This window comes from Acyrthosiphon pisum, chromosome X, assembly GCF_005508785.2.
Source record: "Acyrthosiphon pisum isolate AL4f chromosome X, pea_aphid_22Mar2018_4r6ur, whole genome shotgun sequence".
Classification (NCBI taxonomy): domain Eukaryota; kingdom Metazoa; phylum Arthropoda; class Insecta; order Hemiptera; family Aphididae; genus Acyrthosiphon; species Acyrthosiphon pisum.
Window position 1 is genome coordinate 62,998,637 of NC_042493.1, and position 25,854 is coordinate 63,024,490.

At 29.3% G+C, this 25,854-nt stretch overlaps 3 protein-coding genes across 5 annotated transcripts; 1 reads left to right on the forward strand and 2 right to left on the reverse strand.

Annotated features, from left to right (window-relative positions):
* Positions 1-1,283: 1,283 nt before the first annotated feature.
* Positions 1,284-8,661, reverse strand: LOC100569269. Of its 2 annotated transcripts, none has more exons than XM_003243413.4 (3): positions 4,494-5,151; positions 4,271-4,330; positions 1,284-2,028 (listed from the first exon to the last, which is right to left on the reverse strand). In XM_003243413.4, the coding sequence occupies exons 1-3, from the start codon at positions 4,515-4,517 to the stop codon at positions 1,609-1,611; spliced, it is 504 nt and encodes a 167-aa protein (XP_003243461.1). In that variant the 5' UTR covers positions 4,518-5,151; the 3' UTR covers positions 1,284-1,608. The 2 variants fall into 2 exon arrangements, with proteins under 2 accessions (XP_003243461.1, XP_003243460.1); XM_003243412.4 differs by lacking the exon at positions 4,494-5,151 and adding an exon at positions 8,446-8,661 and having other exon boundaries at positions 1,592-2,028.
* Positions 8,662-12,735: 4,074 nt separating this feature from the next.
* LOC100569179 (UDP-N-acetylglucosamine--peptide N-acetylglucosaminyltransferase 110 kDa subunit-like) lies at positions 12,736-22,579 on the reverse strand. Of its 2 annotated transcripts, XR_001679222.2 has the most exons (9): positions 22,221-22,578; positions 21,627-21,734; positions 21,194-21,276; positions 20,944-21,079; positions 20,857-20,875; positions 15,896-17,042; positions 14,630-14,869; positions 13,621-13,744; positions 12,736-13,308 (listed from the first exon to the last, which is right to left on the reverse strand). XR_001679222.2 is itself a non-coding variant. In XM_016803157.2 (8 exons), exons 2-7 carry the CDS (start codon positions 21,642-21,644, stop codon positions 14,668-14,670), a joined length of 1,605 nt encoding a protein of 534 aa, XP_016658646.1. In that variant the 5' UTR covers positions 21,645-21,734; positions 22,221-22,579; the 3' UTR covers positions 12,736-13,308; positions 14,630-14,667. The 2 variants fall into 2 exon arrangements, 1 of the variants encoding a protein (XP_016658646.1); XM_016803157.2 differs by lacking the exon at positions 13,621-13,744 and having other exon boundaries at positions 22,221-22,579.
* A 504-nt stretch (positions 22,580-23,083) lies between these two features.
* On the forward strand, positions 23,084-24,615 carry LOC103308943. The gene is made up of 4 exons (XM_008183256.1): positions 23,084-23,161; positions 23,353-23,559; positions 23,667-24,255; positions 24,305-24,615. Exons 1-4 carry the CDS (start codon positions 23,084-23,086, stop codon positions 24,613-24,615), a joined length of 1,185 nt encoding a protein of 394 aa, XP_008181478.1.
* Positions 24,616-25,854: the final 1,239 nt, after the last annotated feature.

Here is a 25,854-nt window from a genome sequence, read left to right on the forward strand (position 1 = left end):
ATTATTATAATATAAAACAAAGTCCTAACTATATTTAAAACAAAATAATAAAAATAATAATTTCGAATGGCAGGGGGCTGAATTATACCGTTAATATCATATTTTCGAATTTCTTAATTTTGCTATGTTGTGACGGCTGATGGTTTAAATTGGGACAAAAAAGGAAATAAATGGTTTTAAGAGGTTGCATATCATTTTTCTCCTTAGTCCTCACGATATGTGTACAATCACTATAGTGTACAATGTGTTCAATGCTCTTCACTTATCTGTAAGCAGTATAGCAGTGTATACCTAAATATATTATATATATTATATTAACTGCATAACATAATGTATTTAGCTAAAAACAACAAGCAATATATATTTAACGACCTATTGGTACATGAGCATAATCACAACTAGGGTTAAAATTCTCGGGGGAAACAGCCCACCTAACAAAATTATTAATTTAAAATAACCTATAAGCAGCTTATATCTAAATAAATAAGGAATGTTTTTTGGAAGGGTCTGAATCGTAGTCAGGAGGGGGGGGGGGGGCTAAAGCCCCTCCCCTCTACTATAATTGCGCCTCTATACTTGGGCCCTATTTATTGGTCACACACCCACCAATATGTACCAAGTTGTGGCACTGGGAATGTATGTTTGTACTTTGTAGTCTGCCATTGCCAAAAGATACTACAAAACTACCTGACCGATTTTGAAAAAATATGTTGATTTGAACATATTTTATCAACATATAAATGAATCAATATGTTAAATTATATAATATTTAGAGACATCAGAAAAATAGAGAGTAGTTTGAACCTCATTCGATCTATATATAGATTTATATAGTGATAGCATAAATCTGCTGACACAGGCAAATCGTCCACCTTGGTCGAATTATTGTTCACAAAGCAAGGGACACTGTCGGCGATATGCCTGTAAACTGAGGTACCTACACTAAAACCAAGATAGGTATTTATATTTATATTTTTGAATTTGTTCACTGGTGAAGTAGGGCAGCTAAAAATATATTATATTGGTTTATCCGAAGTTATTAGATTCAACAACTACTGGACCGTTTTCAATAAAAGTTATTGATAAAAGTTGATTGACTCCTTGAGACGTGGACAGTGTTTAAAGTTTATTTTTCAACCCTTAGAGATAGCTAAAGCAGGGATCGTCGGTCACCTTTTTACTTACGTGGGCCACATTTTAATTGCTTTTAATTGCAGAGGGCTGGCCGCATACAAAATTAAAATAATCGTTACTAAAAATACAATCTCAACATATAATATTAATATATTTAATGTTTATGGATAGCAACATCATAATACTATTATTAGTTTCATTAATCGGTTGACGGTTGTCCTCAACTAACTTTAAATGATATATTGATATGTATTTGAAAAACCATGATATATATTTGGAGGGCCGTAGAAACATTTTCTGGGGGCCACGGGTTGCCAGTGACTGAGCTAACGTGTAACTCATACATGATTTTATTTTCAGCTCTTGAAAAAAGAATATTAAAAAATGCCATTGGTTATCTGATCATATTACAACTTTCAATGTCAGTAAAAAATCATCAACTGAATAAGAACATAAATATGGATTTACAAGTTTTCATTTGATTATTTCAATAATCTGATCTTTTATTTCAAACCCCTGCATGAAAATTTTTATAGCTTTATTGACATCTTCATCCGATGTTAGAAAACTGAAGCTAATTTGTCCAGAGCCTGGTGTTAACACTGCGTTATGTATCATTTTTGATAGCTGCCCGTAGGCATGGGAAATTCTTAAACAAAATTCATCTTTTGACATTTTGTTCTCTTCAAGTCGGTCTAATAACTTTTTAACAGGATAACCTTCACCGTTTTCTAAGATACGTTGCCATCTCAACTCTCTTCTTAATCGTCTCCTTTCAAATAAATCGTTTATATCCTTTGATACTTGAATTCTTATTTTAGGAACATGTGTCACTTCGAAATCTTCTATAGCAGAACGGGCTGTTACAAACCATTTTAATGCATTACTTGACTCCTGAAAATGTCAACATTAGAATTATAGTTCGCCATTTTGGATAATATAAAAATATAATATTATATTATATAAACGTGTAAAGCGATTAGATTAATTAGACTTTAAGATAGACAATTTAATGTTTAATTCGGTTCGTGCCAAATCAAAAATTAAACTAAATAATTACATTTTACCTACCTATAGTAATAGTTGTACCAGTACGATATAGAGTGAGCGAGAAAATAAACAAAGTAGTATAATGTATACAGTTCCTTATGATGACTTTATGCGGGCGCCTTCGCTACTTAATGTTCTTTCTCTCTCAGTTATATAGTTATATGATCGCCTGGCATTGATGGCAGAGCGGAGTGGAATGTGGAGTGGAGTGCTGCACATTAGTTTATAGATCTATGTATTTTACTGCATTAACTATATAATATAGTCTCTATCAAACAAGGCACACACACCGATGCGTCGCGTCGCTGAATATAATTTTAAGGTCCCTACACAGTGCAGCGGTGGCGGTGAATTGCTCCATGACACATTTCACCGCTCGCCAAGATAATGTAATTTAACGCCACCGCCACATTTAGATTTTAACATATTATAATATTATTTCACGTGGTGATCGAAACTCTTATATGTTATAATATTATACATACATATATCCGGAGATGGCCGATTGCGGATCGAATTCGGCTAGTAGTATATTATTATTATTACCCGTATTATACTATTTTATAGAGTATGCCAATTGAATCCAAACACACATTGGTTCACAAAATAATGTATAATTAATAAAATAAAAAATCTATAAAATATATTATATATTATAATAAAATATTATTTTCATTAAAATGAATCATAAATAGTATACCTATATACAATAAAATAGTAAAATAATTGTTTACAAAAAAAAAAGATACGAAATTAAATGAATATTATGTCAATTAATGGTCAATAAATAATAGTTAAATATTAAAATGGTTGTAATGTTAAATTATAGTGTTAGAGGACCAATCGGTATAAGTTAAAGGTAAAAGGTAAAAAGGTTACTTGGCCTGCAATCGGGCGACGCCTCGTATATCTATAGTGGTAGCAAATCAGCAACAATTTATATTTTATACTTGGCGCTAATCACCACATTTTAAATTATTATTGTTTATTGTTCAGAGCTCAAATAGCCCATAATTAATTCTTCTTCTTAATATTTTCAAGTGAATATAAAACATTATATATAGATCGCGAGTAAGCAGCTGGTCAGTTCTCCGATCCACCAAGTCGTGCGTTATCAAATTATGTTTTGTAAATTTGTTTATATTGTTGCAACAGGGGGTTATTAGTATACTATTTTTACTTGTTGGACCAAAGGGTCGTAGTTGCAGAATTTGTCGAGTGTAAAGGGTTATTACCTATGTAACTATTATTTTATTTATTAAGTTATTTATCAACAATAAATTTATAATACCTACCATTTGAGTAACCTACCAGTTACTAATTACTATTCATAATTCATATCAAAGTTACATTGTAATTATTTTTTAGCACACACGCATACACCTATAGTCCATTATTATACACACACATTTACCACATAGCACATAGGTATTTTCCCGGCAATCCCGACCACTACCGATTGAGCTATTATAACATTACACACCATATTATACACATAGAACATACAGCAGGTCGGTCAATGAATTGTGATGGCTTAGTTTTCGGTGTCCGGGAGTTATTAATATTATTAAATTTATCCCGGTCCTTATAAATACAAGCTCATTTTTTATAATATATTGAATTAATAAAAAATTATAGTATAAAACAAAAACGGGAATATATTGAAGATCGAAAAATCTAAACTTTCTCTTGACTATAATATATAAAATAAGTAACCTAAACTTTTCTAGATTTTCACTAATTGTTTTAGATGTATGAAATTATTTATAAAGTTAATTCGATATTATTATTTATTCGGTATTATGATAAAAATACCAATATGACAATTAAAAAATGATAGGTACACATTTTCCCAATATCATTCGTACACCAATAAAGAATGATTGAAATTCATGGTTCACTATTATTCTCGTAAATTATGCGTATCTACCTATATAGGTAGATTGTAGGTACATGTGTAAAAATAATATTCTAATCCATATATAAATAAAAACTGTGTAGATACTGTGAATAAGAAAATGAAAACGTGTATAGAAACTAAAAAGATTAGTATTTATTAATTGCTGAGAAAATGTATCTTATTTACCATTTTTGTTTCAGCCTTTACTGCCCTCTCCACAGCTTTATTGTACAGTGACAATGGAACCTGAAAGTAAAGGATACATTAGATTCTTGACAAAACGTCTATGTACCTACTACATATTTCCACGTAGTCGGGAGTCATCATAATAGGCGTACGGGATACACATTTTAAATTTATGAAATAAATAAATATTTTCAACTTTTGATACTGTCTAAAAATATTTTACCGTAAATTCTTCTTGTTTTGACATATTTTGTTCGATCACTGTTAATGTACAACGTCAACCATTTAGGCCTAATGAAAGAGCGAATGTAAATTGCAGACTCGATATTCGACTCAATCACGACTTTGAGACAAGGAACGGTTGTAGATGATGATTTAAATTTAAATTAATTTCTGAATTATGAAAGTAATAATGAAATGTTGACTAATACTTTAGTTATGGTGTGTTGCTAGGTGAATAAAAGATATTAGATATAGCGCAACAAATATAAAACTACAGTCTAAGTGCTGTCTATTGAACTCTAATAATACTGATACAGATCCATGGAATTAAAAAAAAGTAGCAAAAAATTAGTTTTCCTGGTAATTAAACCTATAAAGTTGATCATTGTCTGTGATGGGGGATGGCCACGAATCTAATTCAGATTTTATACTTAACTAAAATGGGTTTACTAGGTTTCAAACAATCGGTATAACTCATACAAACCCGTAAGTATAATATAACGTTACCATTTCGACCAATTATATTTCGAAAAATAATAGTACAGAGTACTCTACTACCAGATTCTATATTTGATTACGAAATATTTATCTGCAAGATCAAAAGACATATTTGTAAGCTTTCGTACCTCCAAAGGTAGACAAATATTAATTCACTCAAGTTCCCGTCCAAAGTTATCGAGTACCAGGTACCTACCTAAGTGATAAAAATGTTAAACGTAATGTAACATATTATATAAATAATATACTCGATGCTTAAATAAAATATGTAATATAAGGTGACTATTCCCCATACAAGCATAATATTTTTGTGTGGAAAATCTAATGCAATTGAAACATATTACGCAGCATAAAATAATATTAAGTAATCCACATTCCTTTCTCCATGCATCATAATCATGAATAAATACAAAATCAACACAGTACTATTAACAAGCTATTAAGGGGCTTCGCTACGGTCATTATTTAAGGGGCAACATTTAGGCAATTTATAATCTTGTCATAGCCGCCCGGGATCTATGTTAGTTGTAAAATACTTGTAAATGATTATTAGTGTGAGTGAAATTAAATTCGGGTATCCTACTATCCTCTCTCGAACGCGCATGCACATGTCAATAACTCGATAACCATATAAATTTCACTAGAAGAATATTTTACAAAAACATACATTTTTTTTGACACAATTAAAGTTAGTTAACGTTGTTTGATTTTGATTCTGAAAAAATATTTGAATTAAGCAGACAAATGTCTGCAGATCGTACAAAACATTTTCCGTTTTTAATTTTAATTATGATTCGAAAAAGTTGATATTTTCAAGTTTCAATTACAGTTCACAATAATATAAAATTTAGTTTTAACAAAGTGCTTCGTAGGATCTATTATAGTCACTTTTCTGATGAGTTCAAATTTTTTTTTAGAAACAAAATCGGACAACGTTAACTACTTTTAAATTGTCAATACTTTAGGTCTTTTCAGCTAAAATTGACGGCAGTAGCGAGGCACCTTAAATACCGAACTTCCCAGCTGTCCATGTACAAATTATGTAAATAATATGTGGTGAGAATGATTGATGAAGCAGTATACTGCTTAACACTCAAATACTTAATAGAGAATTAAAGAAAATTAATTAATTTTAAAAACGTTTCCCACGGATGCTGAGTCCGCCCATAATCTTCTCGATAAGGCTAACGACCCACGCCTAGTTCGTGTAACCGCTTTTTTTATAGTATGTTAAATTTTGAGATGCATCATCATATTATATTTAATATTTTATTATGGATGCACTTACCCGTAGATTATTAAAATATAAAAACGTGTGTCATCATAGTACCTATGTACTGCGTCGTGTCTATAATAAATTATGATAATTCTGGTGTTCGTATATTTTAGTTGCATTCCTATATATCAGGTTTCCGTATATCGGTTATACCTCTTTTTTAGAAATTGTATTACTCTGACTCTTAGGTACTCATTACTTAGTCGTAAACCGGTTTGTTCACTGCTCGTCTGTTTCGAGAAAATCTCTGCTTTCTTAACCTGTTTAGTTGATATCTTATATTATATGTATAGGTATTTTATTTGTAATGTAGTCCCAAGGCCAGCTTAGTCCTCTTCATGATAAATATCTACAGAGTGGTTCTATTATTGTTATTAAAGTGAGAACTTTATTGCGCGCGCTTGGTTGGGGACCTATTTCGTTGAACGTCCGTCCGTCCGCGTCCGTCCGAAGAGCGGCTGAGCGTACACACGGCTTGGCTTGCGTGTATAGGTAGGGGTGACGGGGCATGGTGGGGGGCGTGCGCATAGCAGCTGCGACTCTCCTCTCCCGCTCACTCATTCTTACTCTCTCACTCGCTATCTCTCTCTCTCTCTCTCTCTCTCTCTCTCTCTCTCTCTCTTCCTATCTCGCTCTCTCTGCGTGCACGTGCTTCAGCATCAGTGCGCGCGCAGGCAGCCACGCACAGATTCTTTTTCATCTCATTTTCTCCAAATCTGTGTATACACGGCGCGTCTTCATTTGTCGTGCTGTATATAGGTTAACTACGTATCGCCGGACACCGCTTTACATTTTATTTTATGTAAGAAGTGATAAACTTTTTATACGTGATTGCATGCTCCTCCTGGAGTTTGTATCACGGCAAAATGAGTGATAGTGATACTGATAGAGAGTGTGAACAGCGAAGATTATATGCAGTTTTCTCTCGATTTCTCGATACTCTTGAATCAAAAACATTTATATCGTATTATAGTTATCACAAGCCCATTGTTTCATTTATTTGATTGAACACGTAGATGATAATAATGTTGATGTTGAACTTGTACCAAATATTGAAAGCGTTGCGGTTGAACCCGAAGAAATAGTCAATATTTATGTGATAATTTATAAATTAAAAGCTAATGTAGAACCGGCACGAGCTATTAAAAGTGTTACCATTGTATTAGTAGAAAATAATTAATATTAAGATGACATAATTATGTACATATTATGTATATTTGATTGTTATATTGTAATAATATTTTGCATTTATAATAAAATAATGACTTAACATTGATACAATTCTACTATCAATTACATTTATCATATCATGCCATCATAACATATATTCATTTAATCCCCATGTTCCTACCAAAAACAAAATCAACAACCTGAAAATTTAGTTCTCACTTTTGCGGTACGTCCCGCGACGCACCTGTTTATTATTATTACCCTTCTTACGTTGTACACAGGGTACCTACTATTATACTACACTGCATACGATATTTTACTAGCCATTAGAAAAACATTTCTGGTTGATTCCAAACGACAAAATTTGTTATAAGTAGAACTTCTTTAACCAATCTCGAAACAGACGACTGTAACTTATTGATAAACTATAAATTGACTGTTGCCAACTGGGCACTGGCGTTTGATACGACTCAGTAGCGAAGAAATTTAAAGCTACCAAAACCTAAAAAAATAATTATTTTTTTATTTTCCTTTGAAGTTTGAAGTTTACAAATGATAATAAATTTAAGGCACGGATGTTGTTGCATTTTCAACTTTTCTTCTACTGTTCTAATTTATTCCTAATTAAGTTCTAAATTAATTTCATATAATAATTATAATATAGTTTCTAAGATCTAAAATATAAATAGAAGTTATCTATATTGTAATTTATCGAAAATTATTATTAACATGATCCCCTCTGAAAAAAATCCTGTGTCCGGTAATGTATAGTGTATACGTACACTTTATTGTTATATATTTATATCGACTAACCTGCTGGAATTTATATCATATATATATAAAAATATATATAAAATATAATATATAAACATCATCAAGTCGCAATCCAGTATGTAATATTTGTGCATTACACATTTAAGCTTAATTTTTATTAAAACTTTAAATAATATATGAGAAAAAAATTTTATAAAAAAAACCAATTTTAATTTAACTCAAATGCAACCCTTACTTTACAGCGCCCTTGGCAAGCGCCCATGTCGCCAACCTCTAGTTACGGCACTGTCCTTACGGTAAAATAGATATCTAACAACCATAAATCCAATATAAGTGTGCGTATTCAGATCATTTTTCATTTTTCAACGGCTTATAGTTGTTGTGCATGTCGATTGACAATTGTCATAATATAATATAATATGTATAATATTATAGAAATGTGTAATTTAATGAAATAATTAAAGCTTTGTTGATTATTGTATGACGAAAAATATAGACAATAATCTTGGTTACTAAGTGAAAATATAATTAATAATCCATTATAATCTACATTTATATATACTATTATATAAAATGGTAAGGGTTTTCTTGGACCGCGCTAACCGAGAAAACTACTGAACCGATTTGGCTGAAATTTTTTACTGTTATACTTGACAGTCTGCTGGAGGTCGTAGTACCACTTTTGTTTATAAAAATCCACCAGAAAAGTGGGAAATATGGATGTCAAAAATAAAGCAGTGGCGCCATCTGTTCAGAAAAAAAAACTATAAAATAAAAAATTTAGTTTATTGTTGCAGATTAAAATAATAATAGTGTACTATAATAGTTGCTATTGGTTAATCGGGCATGTTTGTTGATTTGTATTATTATTTATAATAATTGTAAGGGGTTTTCTACGACCGCGCTATCCAAGAAAACTACTGAACCGATTTGGCTGAAATTTTTTACTGTTTTACCTGACAGTCTGCTGAAGGTTTTAGTTCAACTTTCGTTAATAAAAAATGAGTATAAAGTTCATGGAATATTAAAAAACTAAGCTAATCTAATCCTTTATACGTAAAAGAACAAGCCTTTTGTGAATACACTATTAATTTTTTCCAATTTTTTTTCACAGAGTGTTCCAAATACCTTCCTGAGTGTCACAACATCGCCCGATATTTCATTTTTTTCGGAGGGGAGGGAGAAGGGAATCTATATATATTATATACCTAAAATAGGTACCACTGAGTCACTGATTGCTGTATCTCAAAAACTACTCAACATACGAACTTGAAATTTGAAATAGTGGTTCTTCTATATTTTTACCGTGCAATAAGAAAGAATTTTAAAGAGGTGCTCAAACAGGGACATTGAGGATCATATTGGAGGATTTATTGATAGTTGTCTTTGATTACAGTTAATAGTAGAAATTAGTGTTGATTTATTATCCGTTGCCAATGGTTATTATTGGGCAGATCAGGTACAAGCTTGCATCATATCGAATTATTGAACATTGCCTATACCAGGGTGGCCGAGTTGCACTTACTGTAGTAAGTTACAACCAAAATAGTAGTTGAACAATCATATTTTTTTTAAGATTTGCGATTTTTTACGGGTAATGAAGTTCATGGGTTCTGCTATAACAATATACCTATAAGATTAATACCGCTAGAAACATTTCAACAGGTTTTTAATGACTGTTTTTATATTTACTTGCAGATCACATTAAACGAAAAAATTTCAATAAAAAATTATACATATTATCATCGTTCAAAGGCAAAATAAACAACCTGCAGTCACGGGCGAAGCTGTGATGGGTTGGCTAGTTTATAAGAAATATATATATATTTACCACGGTAAAGTGTATTGTTGTTGGCACCAAGTAATTTTGTTTTTCGTATAAATAATATTTGTTTATGAATATTATCATTGATTATATATAGTATGTATAATACTATATAATATATAGTATAATATAGTATATTATACTATATTATACTATGTATAATCAATGATATTATGGATATTTTCTTTTAATTATAGTTTATACGGTTACACCTAGAGAACCTAGATAATATAATGTTCTCTACGTCTATGGTTACACACTTGTATGATAATATTTAAATACACGGTCCATACTAGTATAGTAGTCTGGTTACACCACATTATATACCTACTAAAAAATCTACATTTTATAAATTTCCAAAATAATAAGAACCCGTTTGTCTATTTGATATCTTGAACTATAAAAATAAATTAGATAAAAAAACAGTTTATAGTAAAAAACTAACCAAATAGAATATAAATTTCCTTTTAAATTATTTTAATATAATATGTAAAACATAATTTTAAATCTGACTTGGGCTACATATCAATAGAATAGTATTTTTGTTTTAATTATTTAATTATGTTGTACTTTCATATTATCGAGTTTATCAAGGAAATTAATAGTTGTTTATTTGTATTTAAAAAGCAAACACGAATAACAAATTATATTCCATTTATCCACTGGCCATGGTGATATTTATAAAAAAGTTCAATTTATAAAAAGGCATTTGTTAAATATAAAGATTCTTATAAACCTACGAACATGTAATTTATTAAATAATCTGAAAACAATTAAATCAGTAGTAATACCTAAGTAACATTTTATGTAGTACATAATTTTATGCAGTTCCTATTTAAAAAAATATATAGTTTTTAATTTAAAATTATATAACACTGAATTACAATTAAAAGTGTCATTTTTAAGATAAAGTTTCAAATAACTATTTACATAATATATTATAATATGCAAGAAAACAATGTCATTTACCATACTTTATTATGTCACTATTCGGAGACTACATTAATCTATGATGGACTAAGGCGTGTACACTTTCGCTGACAATTGCGGACGGGTATTTCCACTTTACTACGTACCTATTTCATATTTTGTCCTTTTTATTTTTTAAATCAATGTTATTACTTATTAGTTATTACCTATCTCGATTAAAAATAAAATTATTTTATTTTATTTGCATACTCAATATTACACATTTCCTGTAAAATATTATTTTGTACCTAGTTTTGACTTTTGTTTTTAAGTCCATTTTCAATTTTCAATTTATAAATTTAAAACCTTAAAAATACGCCCACGAAAATTATACGCCCGGAGATAAATCTCCGACTTCCCCCCCCCCCCCTAGATCCGGCACTGTTTGTATTATCATATTATTTAATTGATTATTCGCAATTTTATGTCGCAAGTTAGGTGCCAATAACTGACAAAAATGTGTTTTTAAGGTGTCAATAAATGTACAGTTAACTATCATAGCCACTAGCCAAAAATTTCGGATTGGGTTCAAAACAGACGATTGTAACTTAGGTCCAATTTATTAATTAACAACAATATTATTATACTATAATAATTAAAATATTGTATTAATAGGTACCTACCTATAATTTATAATATAATATAGCCAATATAGGTACTTGGTATGTGATAATTTTGTTAAAAATCAGTTGAAAATCAACATACGCATACCGACCGTCCTTATATTAATTTACCCATTACTCATAGACAATTAAATTAAATAGCAATTACCTGCATAACTGCGTATTATATTATAAAAATAAAATATAGCTTAAATATTATAATTACAGACAAAAAATTTAAATCGTTACTAGATGGTAAATGATAGTTATACTTATACCACAGATAATATTTTATTATATTATAATATAAGGAAACCGTGATATTTCAAGAGTTAGGATTTTTATTCAACTAAACCTGTTTTATATAAATTTTTTGTCGGCAGTAGTGATGGTGATTTTTTCGCAGATATTTTGATGTTATTGTTTTTGATTAAATAAAATAAAACGTTCGTCATAAGTCGATGTTAGTGGAAACGAGAAATTAAAAAAAAAGTTGAGCGTAAATCCACAATAATTTTCTATGAGCTTCTGAAGTTTAATTGTTGATAAAATTCATCAAAAACACGAAAATTTGCAAATTATTTCGTGTTAGAAATTCGTAAAAACTAATCTATTTATATTTGAGCTTTGAAAATTTAATACATGATTGCCTTTGAGTTTTCCTTCATTAAATAGACAAAAAAGTTGACTGAGAAGTCAATTTAATTTTTTACGATCTTTCAAAGCTAGACATTGGATAATAATCTCGATACGATATTTTTATTTGTCGTTAAACAAAAACTATTAATCGTAGCTGGTACTTGAAGTTGTCTTCAAAAGTATATTTTATCATTTTCTATGAATAACAAAGTTTTCAAAATATTTTAAATCGTTTTGACATATTTACAGACATTTGAAATGTTTTAGTTATTTATTCTATAAATTTAAATAAAATTTTATTTGTTAGTTCAAATAAATTGATAATTGTATACAAGGTTTCATACAAGTTGTTATAATAGCAGTTGATACATATTATCGATCCATAAGCACGATTTTTTTTTTATAAGTAATTAAACTCCAATATTGACAACATTTAACAAAATATCGAAAACTTTCAAATTTATTGTAGTTAAAAATTATAAAATGTTCAATTTTTAAAGCTAAGGTTTGAAAATTTAAGACAACAAATCTCAGATTGTAACCAAATAATCTAAAAATATATAAACACAGTTATTTTTACAGAAATTTAAGTACAAATTTGGAAAAATTTACATATTAAAACCAAGATTTACTATTTTAGTTATTTTGTTGAAAATTAAAATTATAAAAAACATTAATATTTTTTGGTAAGTTGAAAGATAATCTTTCCAGTTCATCTTCGATACATAAGTGTAGTCGTAAATTAGAAAGCTTCTGTCAACAACAAAAATAATATGATTTGTACAAGCCAATTTTTCAGTATATACTATATACATTATGAATTTCTAGAGGAGAACATATATTATCTGTAATGAAGTAATCCATAAATATTGCACCACCGGTACTAAGATAACCAATCCACGAAATTTGAATTGGAGCCGGTCTCAAAACAAATATTTCAGTTTGGGCACCCTTTGTATAACCACTCATGTCAACCAATGTATGTATGTCACTATTAATAACTTTAACAGCATCGAAAAATTTGGTTTGCGACAAATCATTATGATGTTCAAAGTTATTCAACCTGAAATAAAAAAAATATATTATATAAATAATATTAAAATCAATAATAAAAGATTGTGGCTGATTAAAATAATGTTTGAGTAAAATACATGATAAAAATACTAGTTAACAAAGTGCTTTAGAAGAATCTATTTAATCTGTGTGTTAAATTACAAATTATCCATTTCTAAGAAATCATAAAACACACCATAATTAAATCCTTGTTTTTAAGAATTTTTTTTATTATTAAATAATAATAATTGTAGTAATTTATAAAAAAAAGTCTATAAGTTCCACACTTTACTTTTTTGAATAATTTTAATCAAATATTTACCAGGATGAAAGATTGTCGTTTGAAGATGTAGAATATCAAATTACATCTACATCTAACACACAAGTTTCTCTATACGCTGACGACAGTGTTGTCTATTCAAGCTTCAGTGATGCCCACATTATCACTGGAAATATATACAGAGTCACATAAACAAAATAAAGTGCTGGGCAAAAAAATGGAAAATTATTTTAAACGCCTCCAAAAGTACAGCAGGATTATTCATACTTCGTCGTCCCAAAACCCCACCCACTCTAGTACTGAATGGTGACTGTCGTGGTCACCAACCATAAAATATCTAGGCGTTATCCTAGATAAAAAATTAACTTAGAACCCGCACATTTCTTTGAGACTACAACAAGGTTACCAACGTCTCAAAATTCTTTACTCCTTAATCAACTGTCAAACCGCCTTAAGCTGGAATTGCTCCCTGCTTCTTTACAAGCAAATTCTAAGACCTTTAGTTCTCTATGCTGCCCCTATCTGGGGACACTGTGCCAAAACCCACATAAATAAAATCCAAGTTTTCCAATCAAAGATATTACGCACAATTTCCAACGCACCTTGGTTCATCAGAAACGAAGCACTCCACATCGACTTCAGAGTTCCATCAATCAAAGACTACATAAAAACATCTTACGATCAATTTTATTGACCAACTAAACAACGCCAGTAGCACAAAATATTTCAAACTCAGCGATAAGCCTACCCTCCGGCATCTCAAGCGTGGACGTCCTCATGATTCCCCTAATCTCAACTCCAATAATATTAATAAAAAAAAAAAAATAAAAAAAAAATAGTAAATAACATAATACTACACCTAAATTTTTAATTCATTTTATATTATCATTAATCGTTACATATATATACTCATCGTTGTAAATGCCTGAAATTATTTGTAAACTACCCCAATCAACTGTATAAATGTTAAATATTGTTACTACTCTATCAATAAGTTAAATGACTTTGTATGTCAGGAACACTTTATAATTAATAAAAAAAAAAAAATTACATCTACTTGACAGGTGTATTGTCATATTCTATTGCTTTTCATTGTCTCATCATTTTCATCTGTTCCTCTAAAATATCATTCAAATTCAACCGAGCGTTGATATGGCCGTTTGGACTATGCTCGATTGCTAGTTGGTAATATACTTTGGCTTTTTCGAGAAGGCCACGTTCATGAAATATTACCCCCATATCATAATAGGCATCGGGAAAGCTTGGCATTATTGTTATTGCATGTTCGTATCTGTTGAAAAATGAATTATATGATTACTAGTACAACTGAAAAGATACATATTTTTAAAAGTATAAAGCAAGAAACAAGTACTATATTTATGTCATGGGCAACAGAAATGAATAACATAGAAGGTAAGTCTAAAAAAGAACAGTACAATTGTAAGATACTAATAATCAACATTTAGAAAATAGCAAAAATTAAATGCATGTATGCAAATGTACACAAATAGTATTAAACATGTAAAATAATAAACCATATTTTATTAAAAAGAATTATTAATATTTTATCCTGAACTTATATATTAAGATTGACTTAAGATTAAGAGTTTCTTTATTATTGATAATAAGCAAAAATGTAACATTTTAAAATATAGCTAGATATAAACAAAATAATTAACACATGCAATGGAATTATGATAAATAACAAATATCCAAAATCTATCATGTTATGTAGCTATTACTTAATATGCAGTTCAATCGCTGTGGAAAATGTGAACAAATAAAATTGTCAATGATAGAATTCATAGAAAAAAATGTATTATATAAATTTAAGCATATTATTTAGGAGATTAAAAAATTTAGCCTATAATTCATATTTAAGAATATTTTGTAATCTTGTTCATAAAGAATTCATTTTGGTTGTAAATTACTAAGTATTTGTTTGCAAGAAAAAATGTTTAATAAAAAATAAAAAATTATAGAAATTGGTCAATAACTTGTTTGTCGTTAAATTGGAAATATTGTTTTAAATTTGACTGATTTTAAAAAATTTACCAAAGAAAAGATGTGCATTACATATTTTCAAGTTTAAGCATACTATTAAATGGTAAATGTAAATATTTAAAATTTATTTTAAGTTTAAAGTAAACGTCATATAGCAATATATAACTTGTATAGCAGTATATATATTTTGAAGCCCATTGAAGTAAAAGAAAAGCGTATTTCTGCAAATTTAACTAATTTAAGGATTAATAGGAGAATGTTTGGAGAGTATTTTAAAAGCATATTTTAGACTTTTAATTATGTTGATAATTACTTTTTAAGAGCCAAATCTGAATGTCCCAGTTTATGCAAGGTTAGGCCCATTCTCCAATAACCATATGCATTCTCTGGGTTCATCAGTACCGCACAACAGTATGAATTTCTTGCATTTTCTTGATCATCCTGTTCCAGATACAAATCCCCCATGGACATGCAAGCATCAGAAGCATTTAAATAATTGTCAGATTTTGTGTATGCAGTAAGAATCTTTTCATACAGGTCAATTCTATCCGGATTTAACTTTGTACATTTTTCAAGATATATTGCAGCTTCATGATAATTTTGAATTTTATTCAAATACACTAGAGCCAGTTCTAAATTTAAATCAAAGTCCTCAGGCTTGAGGTTTAAACACTTTTTGTATGTTTTGACAGACAATCTCGTATTATCTAAGATAGAGTATGTAACTGCTAACTCTCTTAAATAAGATACATTTTCGGGTTCTAATGCAATTGCGTTCTTAAATGCATTAGATGCATTTTGGTAGTCAGTAACATTTTTATGGGCCATTCCCAACATATAACAAGCATTTGCCAGATGAGGATTTATTTCTAAAAGTTGTTTATATTTGAAAATTGATTTTTTAAATTTACCGCTCTTATAATATACATCTGCTAAATTGTTTAAAATTTCTGGACATTCTTTCGCACTATTGTGGGCAATCTTAAATTGATTTTTAGCCTTTTTTATTTTGTTTAATTTTAATAGTAGTTCTCCGTACTTATTACGTATTTTATGTAGTTCGGGTTGAAGGCTTAAAATACGTAAATATGCCAAATCAGCCGAAATTAAGTCATTTGTCTCAAATAAAAAATTGGCATAATCTATCCATGGATCCACTGAATCAGGGTTTATATTACATACTTTAAATAAGTATTCTTTTGCTAAATAATGTTCAGATTTTTTTTTATAAACTAATGCAAAGGTGCTTAAAACTTCTAAACAATTCGGATTAATATTTTTTGCTTTTTCTAAACTGTCGATACATTTTTTATAATTTTCACAGTTGAAAAATGATCTAGCATTAAGCAGTAGAACATTTAAATCCGTTGGTTTATGTCTAAGTAATTCTTTACATATTTTTTGCGTCTCTTTGTAATTCCCATTTTGGTATTCTGATATCGCAGAGTTTAGAAGCTCATCTAAAAATATATATATATATTACATTACATACAATTTATAACATTGAACGATAATTAATATTAAATTATTTCAGTAAATAAATTGGTAGAATAACAATTGATACAATTCTAACAATTCGATAGGCTGTAATTAATTAGTATATTTATAATACAGAATACTTGTGACTGAACTCCTCCTAAATGGTTAGACCAATTTGAATGAATTTTTTCGTATGCGTTTGCGTTTATTCATCTGATTTTAGTACGATTAGGTTAGGATTTTGTTTTAATTGATTATATTAATCCACCATAGGTAGAATACGACAAATTTGGTATAACTTTGATACTTTAGAGTTAAATCATACACTAACGTACATACAGCACGGGGTCCACGATCTACCGCAGGTAGAATGCCTACCTGATAATGTATACTGCTGCGAATCAGAATTTTTATTCTGGGCAACGGAAAACTTAAGATTAATTTTGAAACCATACACCGAATATTAAATAACGAATTGAACAAAGTTTGAGTCACATATAGTTGGTACACTTAATGGGCAACAAAGTGCACGGGTTCAGCTAGTTACTAATAATTTTTGTTTTTTAATAAAAAAAAACTTTATAACATGTCTAAAAAAATACAAGATAAAAAGCATTTTTTTAAAAAATTTTTTCATACAATTATTTGAAATAAAATACAAAATCAGAGATCGATGCAGGCTGCAGGAAGTCTGCTTCTTTCAGATAAAAAATAGTCAACAAAATCCGACACTTCTACAAAGCTTGAGAGTTATTCCCATAAAGTAATTTTTTTCGATAAAATACACCCTAATAACCCCCCTAAATAGGTATCAGGTAGTAGATAAGTGGAAAAGTCTTATGATTAAAATGGCAACTAAAATATAAAATTTAATTTTCAAATTTTATAGAATTGTGGAATATTTAAAAAAACTGCCATTGGGGCCCTTAATTATATAGTAGTAGGTAGGGCTGTTCGATTGTCATAATACATACTCGATTGTCAAAAGTACTAAATAATCGAAGATTTTTATCAAGAAGTGCTAGAGTGCTCGATTGTTGAAATAGTCAAAGACATATCGATTAATCGATTAATCTATTAAAACAATCGATAAAAGTTTATCGGTTTTGAGCACTGCTGAATTATATTTCCTGCTAGGTTTATGGTTTACTCATTTAAGATTTTTCAAATGCAATGACTTATCGTTAGATTAATATTTAATATACTTTTAAAATACTAAAAAGTATAAAGGGTATTCAGGTATTTTATTTGATGATTATAATGATGATGAATAACATTCTGTCACTGTCATTACTGACATTATGTTTGTTTTTATTTTTATTTTGTATTAATCGATATTTCGATTAATCGGTGGTGAATACATTTTAAAAAATAATCGATTTAATCGATTAATCGATGCTCCAGTCGATTAATAGAAATAATCGAACAGCCCTAGTAGTAGGTGCCAAAAGCCTTTGATTGTGTAAATCCTGAATTATTGCTAAAAAAAAACTAACATTATCAGGTATTCACGGAGTTGCTTATTACCTATTAAAATCTTTCTTTAGTGAAAGAGCTCAAATAATTAAAGTAAATGATTATTATAGACTATAGTAAGGCCGGAAACAATATTTAATATAAATATAAATAGTAATATGGAATTATTAAGTTTTGCTGTTGAAACGACTATATTAATATCTAAACCAACAGTTGATAGCTTGTAGCATGAAGCAAATGAGATTTTAAATAAAGTGTATGCTTGGTATTGTAAAAATAAGTTAAAGTTAAATTTACCATGATCTAAATTAATTTTCTTTAATTCACCTGTAAATAATATTTTACATGAACAAAATTTGATTCTAAAATGTAATCTTAGTTTATATACCAAATAAGACCCGAAATGTGTAAAACTTAAAAAGTTAATGAATAAAATATCTTGGCTTAATAATAGATTATAGACTGGGATAACCATGTAACTTACATTAATTGTATTTTATGAAAATTTTTCTATGTATTTCATAAAGCCTAGTTATGTATTAGATGTAAATTATAAAATAATTATTTATCTAGCTTTAGTGAAATATCATTTCTCATATTAAGGTATATTTATTTGGGGAAGAACTTTTAATAACATTATCCCTAAGCTCGATGTTACAACAATAAATGGTGTTATTTAATATTTACTAAATCTTACTATACAAACTTATACTATTCTAATTTATAAAAAACTCAATGTAAATAATTTTAAGATTATTTATAATAAAACTGTATTAATAGACTTGTATAAACATAAACATTTAATACCTGTATCAGATCATGAACGTAATACTAGATGTATGCAAAAAGAGCAGTTTCATTGCGTTTAATGATACTTTTTTATACAAATAAATAATATTTTGAATGGCTGAAGACTGAAGTTGTGTTTCAAAAATTTGTTATTAAGGGTTTTGGTAGTTTTGTGTGGGCCTGTGTGTTTGGATGTATGGACTAAATGAATATTTAATGTATAATTTAATAGAAAAATTTCAAATTAGTATAAAACGATTGAATTTTAGTTTATTTAATTGCATATAGTGCACATAAGTTTAAAAGGTAAATTAATAGGTTAACTAAAATATGTATTATTTTATTGTGGACCAACAATGATAAAAGTAAGTGAAATAATACCAAAAATATATCTTTATTCTCATAAAAATTCAAAAATTATTTGAACATTAACAATGTGTGAAATATGTGTATAAAATATAAATTATACCAAAATTGGTCCAATATACTCTATTTCTTGAGAGAACATGTCGGTTCTGTCTATGTAGAATAAGGTCCAAGTACATATCCATTACTAAGTTGTAATTCAAACTTTAAATGCCATTCCAATATCTATTATAAATTGTTTTCTATTATAGAACATTTTACGAAGAACATTGTATTACATTATCATGTCTTTCACCAATCAAACATTTATTTATTGATATTAAAAAAATTGAAAATTTGTCTATAAAGAGCTCAATAATAATAAAAATATTTTGACAATACAAAAAATGTGAAATTGTTTATGGAAGTTATATGTACTAATTTTTTATTTTATCAAGAGGATGTCTCATCTTGAATTTTTGTTCACATGTTTCAATTTTGCATCGTTAGTATTTATATTTATCAAACTTATAGATGACAACATGATCTATATGATAAATCATCGGATTTTATACAATATTTTTAATTTTCAAGGGAAATATTATGAGCATTTTTAATTTGTGATATATCTTACCCATATCTTTCTTGAAAATTAAATTATAGAAAAAAATCATCGATGCCTAAATAACGGATGAAGTTCTTACCTTTAGGTTTGATAACGGGTCAATTTGCTCTAATATCAAAACTAACGACACACTATTGAAACTAGTTAATATGCCATTTCTTATGCGTGTAAGATATAGACAACAAATGCATGGCTAGGTAGTGCCCTCTTAAGAAATATTTATAAAAAAGATTAAATTAATATGAGTGGATGTCTATATTTCATAATGCCAGGAAGCTCTTAAGTTTGTTAAAAAATATTGTGATATAAAAAAAGGGAGTATTGAATTAATTTATACAGAAAATTAACTTAAAATATTTTTCATAAAGTTTAAGTTGTATATTTAATATTATATAAATATGGTAACAACATTTAGGGTGAAGTTTACATTATATTTTATGAAACCCAGATACTAATCCTGGAGCAGTTTAAAAAAAATGGCCGTTTGGTCATAGTTTACGTATGCTTATCTAAAATATATAAAATAGCAATAGATAGTACTGATACTAATTATAACTTACCTAGGCGTTCACCATATATCTAAAAAAAAAATATATATATATTTACATAAATATAATCTAAAAATGTTGAATTTTATTAGTTTATACCTTCATAGCTCCATGAAGCTGCGTCAGGGTATCTCCTGAAAATTTAACTGAGCTGACTTTTTGAAGAGTTGCTCGAGCCAAATCTTTCACTTTGGTAAAACCTAATTTTCCAAATTCATGGGATATATTTTTAAATCTTTAAAAAAAATAAATTAAAACAATTAATTTTAAAGTAAATAAATTATAAGTAGACAGACTTATAACAATTGAGATCTATACATAATATTAATAATAATTGTAAATTATTTACTTTAAAGAGTTATTTTCCAATAAGATCTCTATGATAACTGAAATTGATGCTTCAGAGTCGGAATGTTTTGGACAAAATACTTCCTGTAAATGTTATAATTATTGTTTGATTAATAAATTTAATGTAAGTATATATAATTATAATTAATCAAATGAGTTTAATACACATTTTTTGTCTTAAAAGTATATGTAGTACATGGCAAAATAATGTTCAGGAGCTCATATTTAGCTTTATTAATCTGCTGTTATGCGAACAAAAAATATCTATAAGGTGAATCTATTTGTCATTAAAGTACTTATCAATTCAGTAACTAGAGCCCTTTTAAATATCAAATTGAAAAATAGGATTTTCCTAATTTTAATAAAATAATAGTTCGTACAAATGTCCCATAAACATCCCATATACATAGTTAAATTATTAGTATATTACTTACCAATGATAACGAATTCATAGTCTAAAATATTATTGACAATCGATTTTTCAAATAAAGACAGCAGATTATGATCCACATAAACTTTCGACCAAGCCTGTTGTCAATCAACTGCAAAATAAAATATGTATTATAATAAGTAGGTACATTAGAACGATTATAATACAAATATATTTACATATCTAATTAGTAACTGCATATTTTGTGTGTTGTATCATTGTTTTTTAATAATTAAGTTTTCTTTCCGGGGGGGTGTTTAGAAAAAACTACAAAATATAATATGACGATGATCACTAGTATAGCAAACAGTGAGCCGTGAAATCACAACAGCGTTAGGTGCTTTATAGGCTAGTCCAATCAGGAATTAAATAAAATAAAGATTCTTAAAACATCAACGTTCATGGCTATTGAAGATATGTCTATTTGGAAAAATGGTAATAGTTGTCTACAGCCGCGGAAAAAACACATTAATATAAAGTATGCCACATCTAACACTTAAATCCATTACAACGCAGTTACCTACTTCTTCTGGATTTCAAAATGAAATAGTGTATTTACCCATGTTTTCTAGCAAACACTACTTATATTTATACTCACAATACGACAACGACGAGGTGGTGATCCACAGATGGCGTCAAAACTTAAAAGCACTCCGCATAGAATGTTTTATAGGTATTCCAGTCGCAGTTGCAGACACAGAAGTTTAGAACGGACTATGGTTCCAGATTCCAGTACTCCAGACCGCTATAAAGTATTTAAGTCCAGTGAAATGAACAAGCAAGTATAAGGAAAATTGTGTGACTATAAGGGTGCGTTCGTCTTGGACGCTTTTGCGATTACAGTGCTCACGCTAACGATACCGTATGTGAACCGTTCGACTTGGGATAAGCGCTAGTAAGCTTATCACGTAAGCTTCAAGACGAACGCAAATTATTCGTGCGCGATCATTGTGACGTCGGACGTTATCACTTTATGAGTTATCACGTATCTCGTTATTGACGTTATTCCACTTTCGTCTTCCACAGCTGTTCACTGATCCATACGAAATAATTTTTAATTATTATTTAATTCTAAATTATAATTATTAATGGGTGACTTAAATGAACAAGAGTTAGTAGGACTAGCTCTAAAACTAGTTGGTGAAATCATTTTTTTCCCTTCGTCGGAAGAAAGTGAGGATGATGATCACGACTTTGAACTTTCAGTGCCGTTTTTGACCGCCAAAAATGTTATAATGTTGTCCGTTCAAAATAAGAAACATAGACGGCGGCGACCAGTTTTCGACGGCGGCGGACAGATGTTTCTCCCACCGTGCGTCTATTTTACCGACAACGGCCGCTGATATACGACCGTTGTCGATGTATTAGCGTTCGTTGTAGAATTCGGTCTCATTGTGTTCCGACCGTTCTTAGCGTAACGTGTGTTCACAATTTTATTCCTACAGACATTTTTTTTTCATCATGAGTGATTTTGGTGATATTTCTGATCCAGATGAATTGTCTACTATTTCTCCGAAGAGAAAAAATCCAAAAGGAAAAGTAAGTAAAACATTTTTAATATTTCATATTCGTCAATGTATATTACATAAATAATAGGTAATAATAGTATAATGTGTTATTATGTTTATTAAATAATTATTATACATCAGTTATTCGTATAAGTTAATAATTTTTTTACAGTATATATCCAGCCGTCAAAAAATAATGGTCATAAATAAAATTTGTACAAGGATATTTTGATGAAATCGCCGGGCATCAAGTACGAAGATATTGTCAATAATTTGTCAGAGGCCTCGGGTTTAGGTCGTGAGACAATTAGTAAAACCATCGCTGAATACAAACGTACAAATACGGTTACATCTCCCAACAAAAAGCGCATTAAGTCTTCTCTCTTCGACAAAATTGATGATTTAGATCGCAATGGATTACGACAAAAAGTACATTCGTTTTGGTTGCGTCGTGAACTACCTACGATTGGCAACATATTAGTTGCAGTGAACGAAGATCCATCGCTTCCTAATTTCAAACGTACTACTTTGTACAGTATACCATCAAGAAATTGGATTTTGTGTTCGAAAAAAGAAAAAGGTGCAGTGTGCTAACGAAGAGGGAAGACTTGATTGTTCAGCGCCGAAGTTATTTGTATAATATCCGCAAGTATCGTCAGGAAGGTCGACAAATTTATTATTTGGACGAGACGTGTTTGAATGCAGGCGACTTTGTGGACCGCGTGTGGAAGGACAATACTGTTCTTTCCAAACACGACGCGTTCAACAAAGGACTAACGACCGGGTCGACCAACCCAACTGGCAAGGGCAAGCGGCTGATGATACTTCATATCGGTTCGGACAAAGGTTTTTTGCCAGGTGGTTTATTATGCTTTGAATCCAAAAAAAATAGCGCCGATTATCACGATGAAATAAATGGTGATAATTTCAAGGAATGGTTTGAGACTATTCTACCTCGACTTGAGCCTAATAACATTATTGTTATGGACAACGCCCCATACCATTCCGTCATATTGGAAAAATATCCGAGTACGCGTTGGAATAAAGCCCAATTATCGGAGTGGCTTCAATCAAAAGGTGTTGTTCTTGACAGACCATTTTTGAAGCATGAACTGATGGCCCAAAGTACGCGAAATACCACGTAATAAATCTTACGTAATCGATAAAATTGCAGAAGAAGCAGGACACACCGTACTCCGATTACCGCCCTATCATTGCGAATTTAATCCAATTGAATTGGCATGGGCTATGGTAAAAGGTTACGCAAAACGCGAAAACACAACATTTAAGATGGACGACGTTCGCCAACTTCTTCATATGGCAATTGAAAGGGTGACATCAGAAAATTGGCAAAATTTCATCAAACATGTCATCGGAGAAGAAGAGAAAATTTGGAAAGTCGACGATATCATGGACGAAGTAATTGATCAAATGGAACATTGTGTTTTAACAATAACGGGAGAAACTGATTCTGATTATGAGTAATTTTTTTTTTAAATTTTTTATATTTTTTTTTATTACCTACTGACTTTTTTTAAATTTCTGTTTATCTTTTTATATATTGTAATAAATAATTATAATGTTTAAATTTGTTTTTATATTTTATGTTTTTACGAAATATACCTGGTAATAACTCGAAAAAAAATTTAGTTTAAAACACATGGGAGGAGTAGACCTATTGAATAGCTTGTTAGGACGACAGAAAATTAAAATAAGAAGTCGTAAATGGTATTTAAGGATTTTCTATCATTTACTTGATGTGACTGTTGTCAATTCATGGCCGTTACATAAGCGAATAATTGCTCAAAAAAATAAAACTAGGGGCCACGTTGAAAAGGAAAAAACGTTAGAAGATTTAGCCATATCTTTGTGCAAAGTTGGTCAGTCAACTTTTACTAGAGGAAGGCCATCAAATACCATAGAGAATGCACTAATACAAAAATCCAAGAAGCCGAATGCTTCGAAACCACCAAATCAAGATCTACGCATGGATCGCATTGATCACTGGCCGATCGATGCACCAACGAGAAGTCGTTGTAAAATGCCAGGTTGCAAGGGATATACATGGCAAGCGTGTGAAAAATGTCAAGTTGGATTATGTACTGGAAAAGGAAAAACTTGTTTTAAAAAATATCATACTACCTAATAATATTGAGTAATTTAACTATGTAATAATTTAAATGTGTATAAATTTGACAAATTTTAGGTAAATCTATAATAATATGACAACATTTTAGAAAAATTAAAGTTTTCAAAATTTCAAAATTGTATTAATAAACTTGTAAAAACATGTAATAAGTTGACACATTTTAAATATAATAAATGAAATAAAAGTTTTTATTTTTCGTAGTTACAAATGCATAATGTTGCTCTTCAGCAACAACAAACTTTTTCGACTTTTTCAACACTTGAAATTAAAATAGATTTTTTAAATTATTTGTTACGTATTCTATAGCTTTAGTACTATCCAAAAACAATTTTTTTAATAGTAAAAAAAAAATCATGCATTGTAGGGTTAATTAATTCTATTCCTCCCCCTTTTTTTTATATATACTATATTTTAATCTTATTCTATTAATGTTATCGTATTTCGATCGTTTTTTTGATTATTCTCAAATTTAATCTATTTCTTACGCGCTGATTTCTTATTCAAATTAACGTACCTATTTGATGAGTATGTATATATATTATTGCTTAACATGCTAACATAACATAATATGTTTC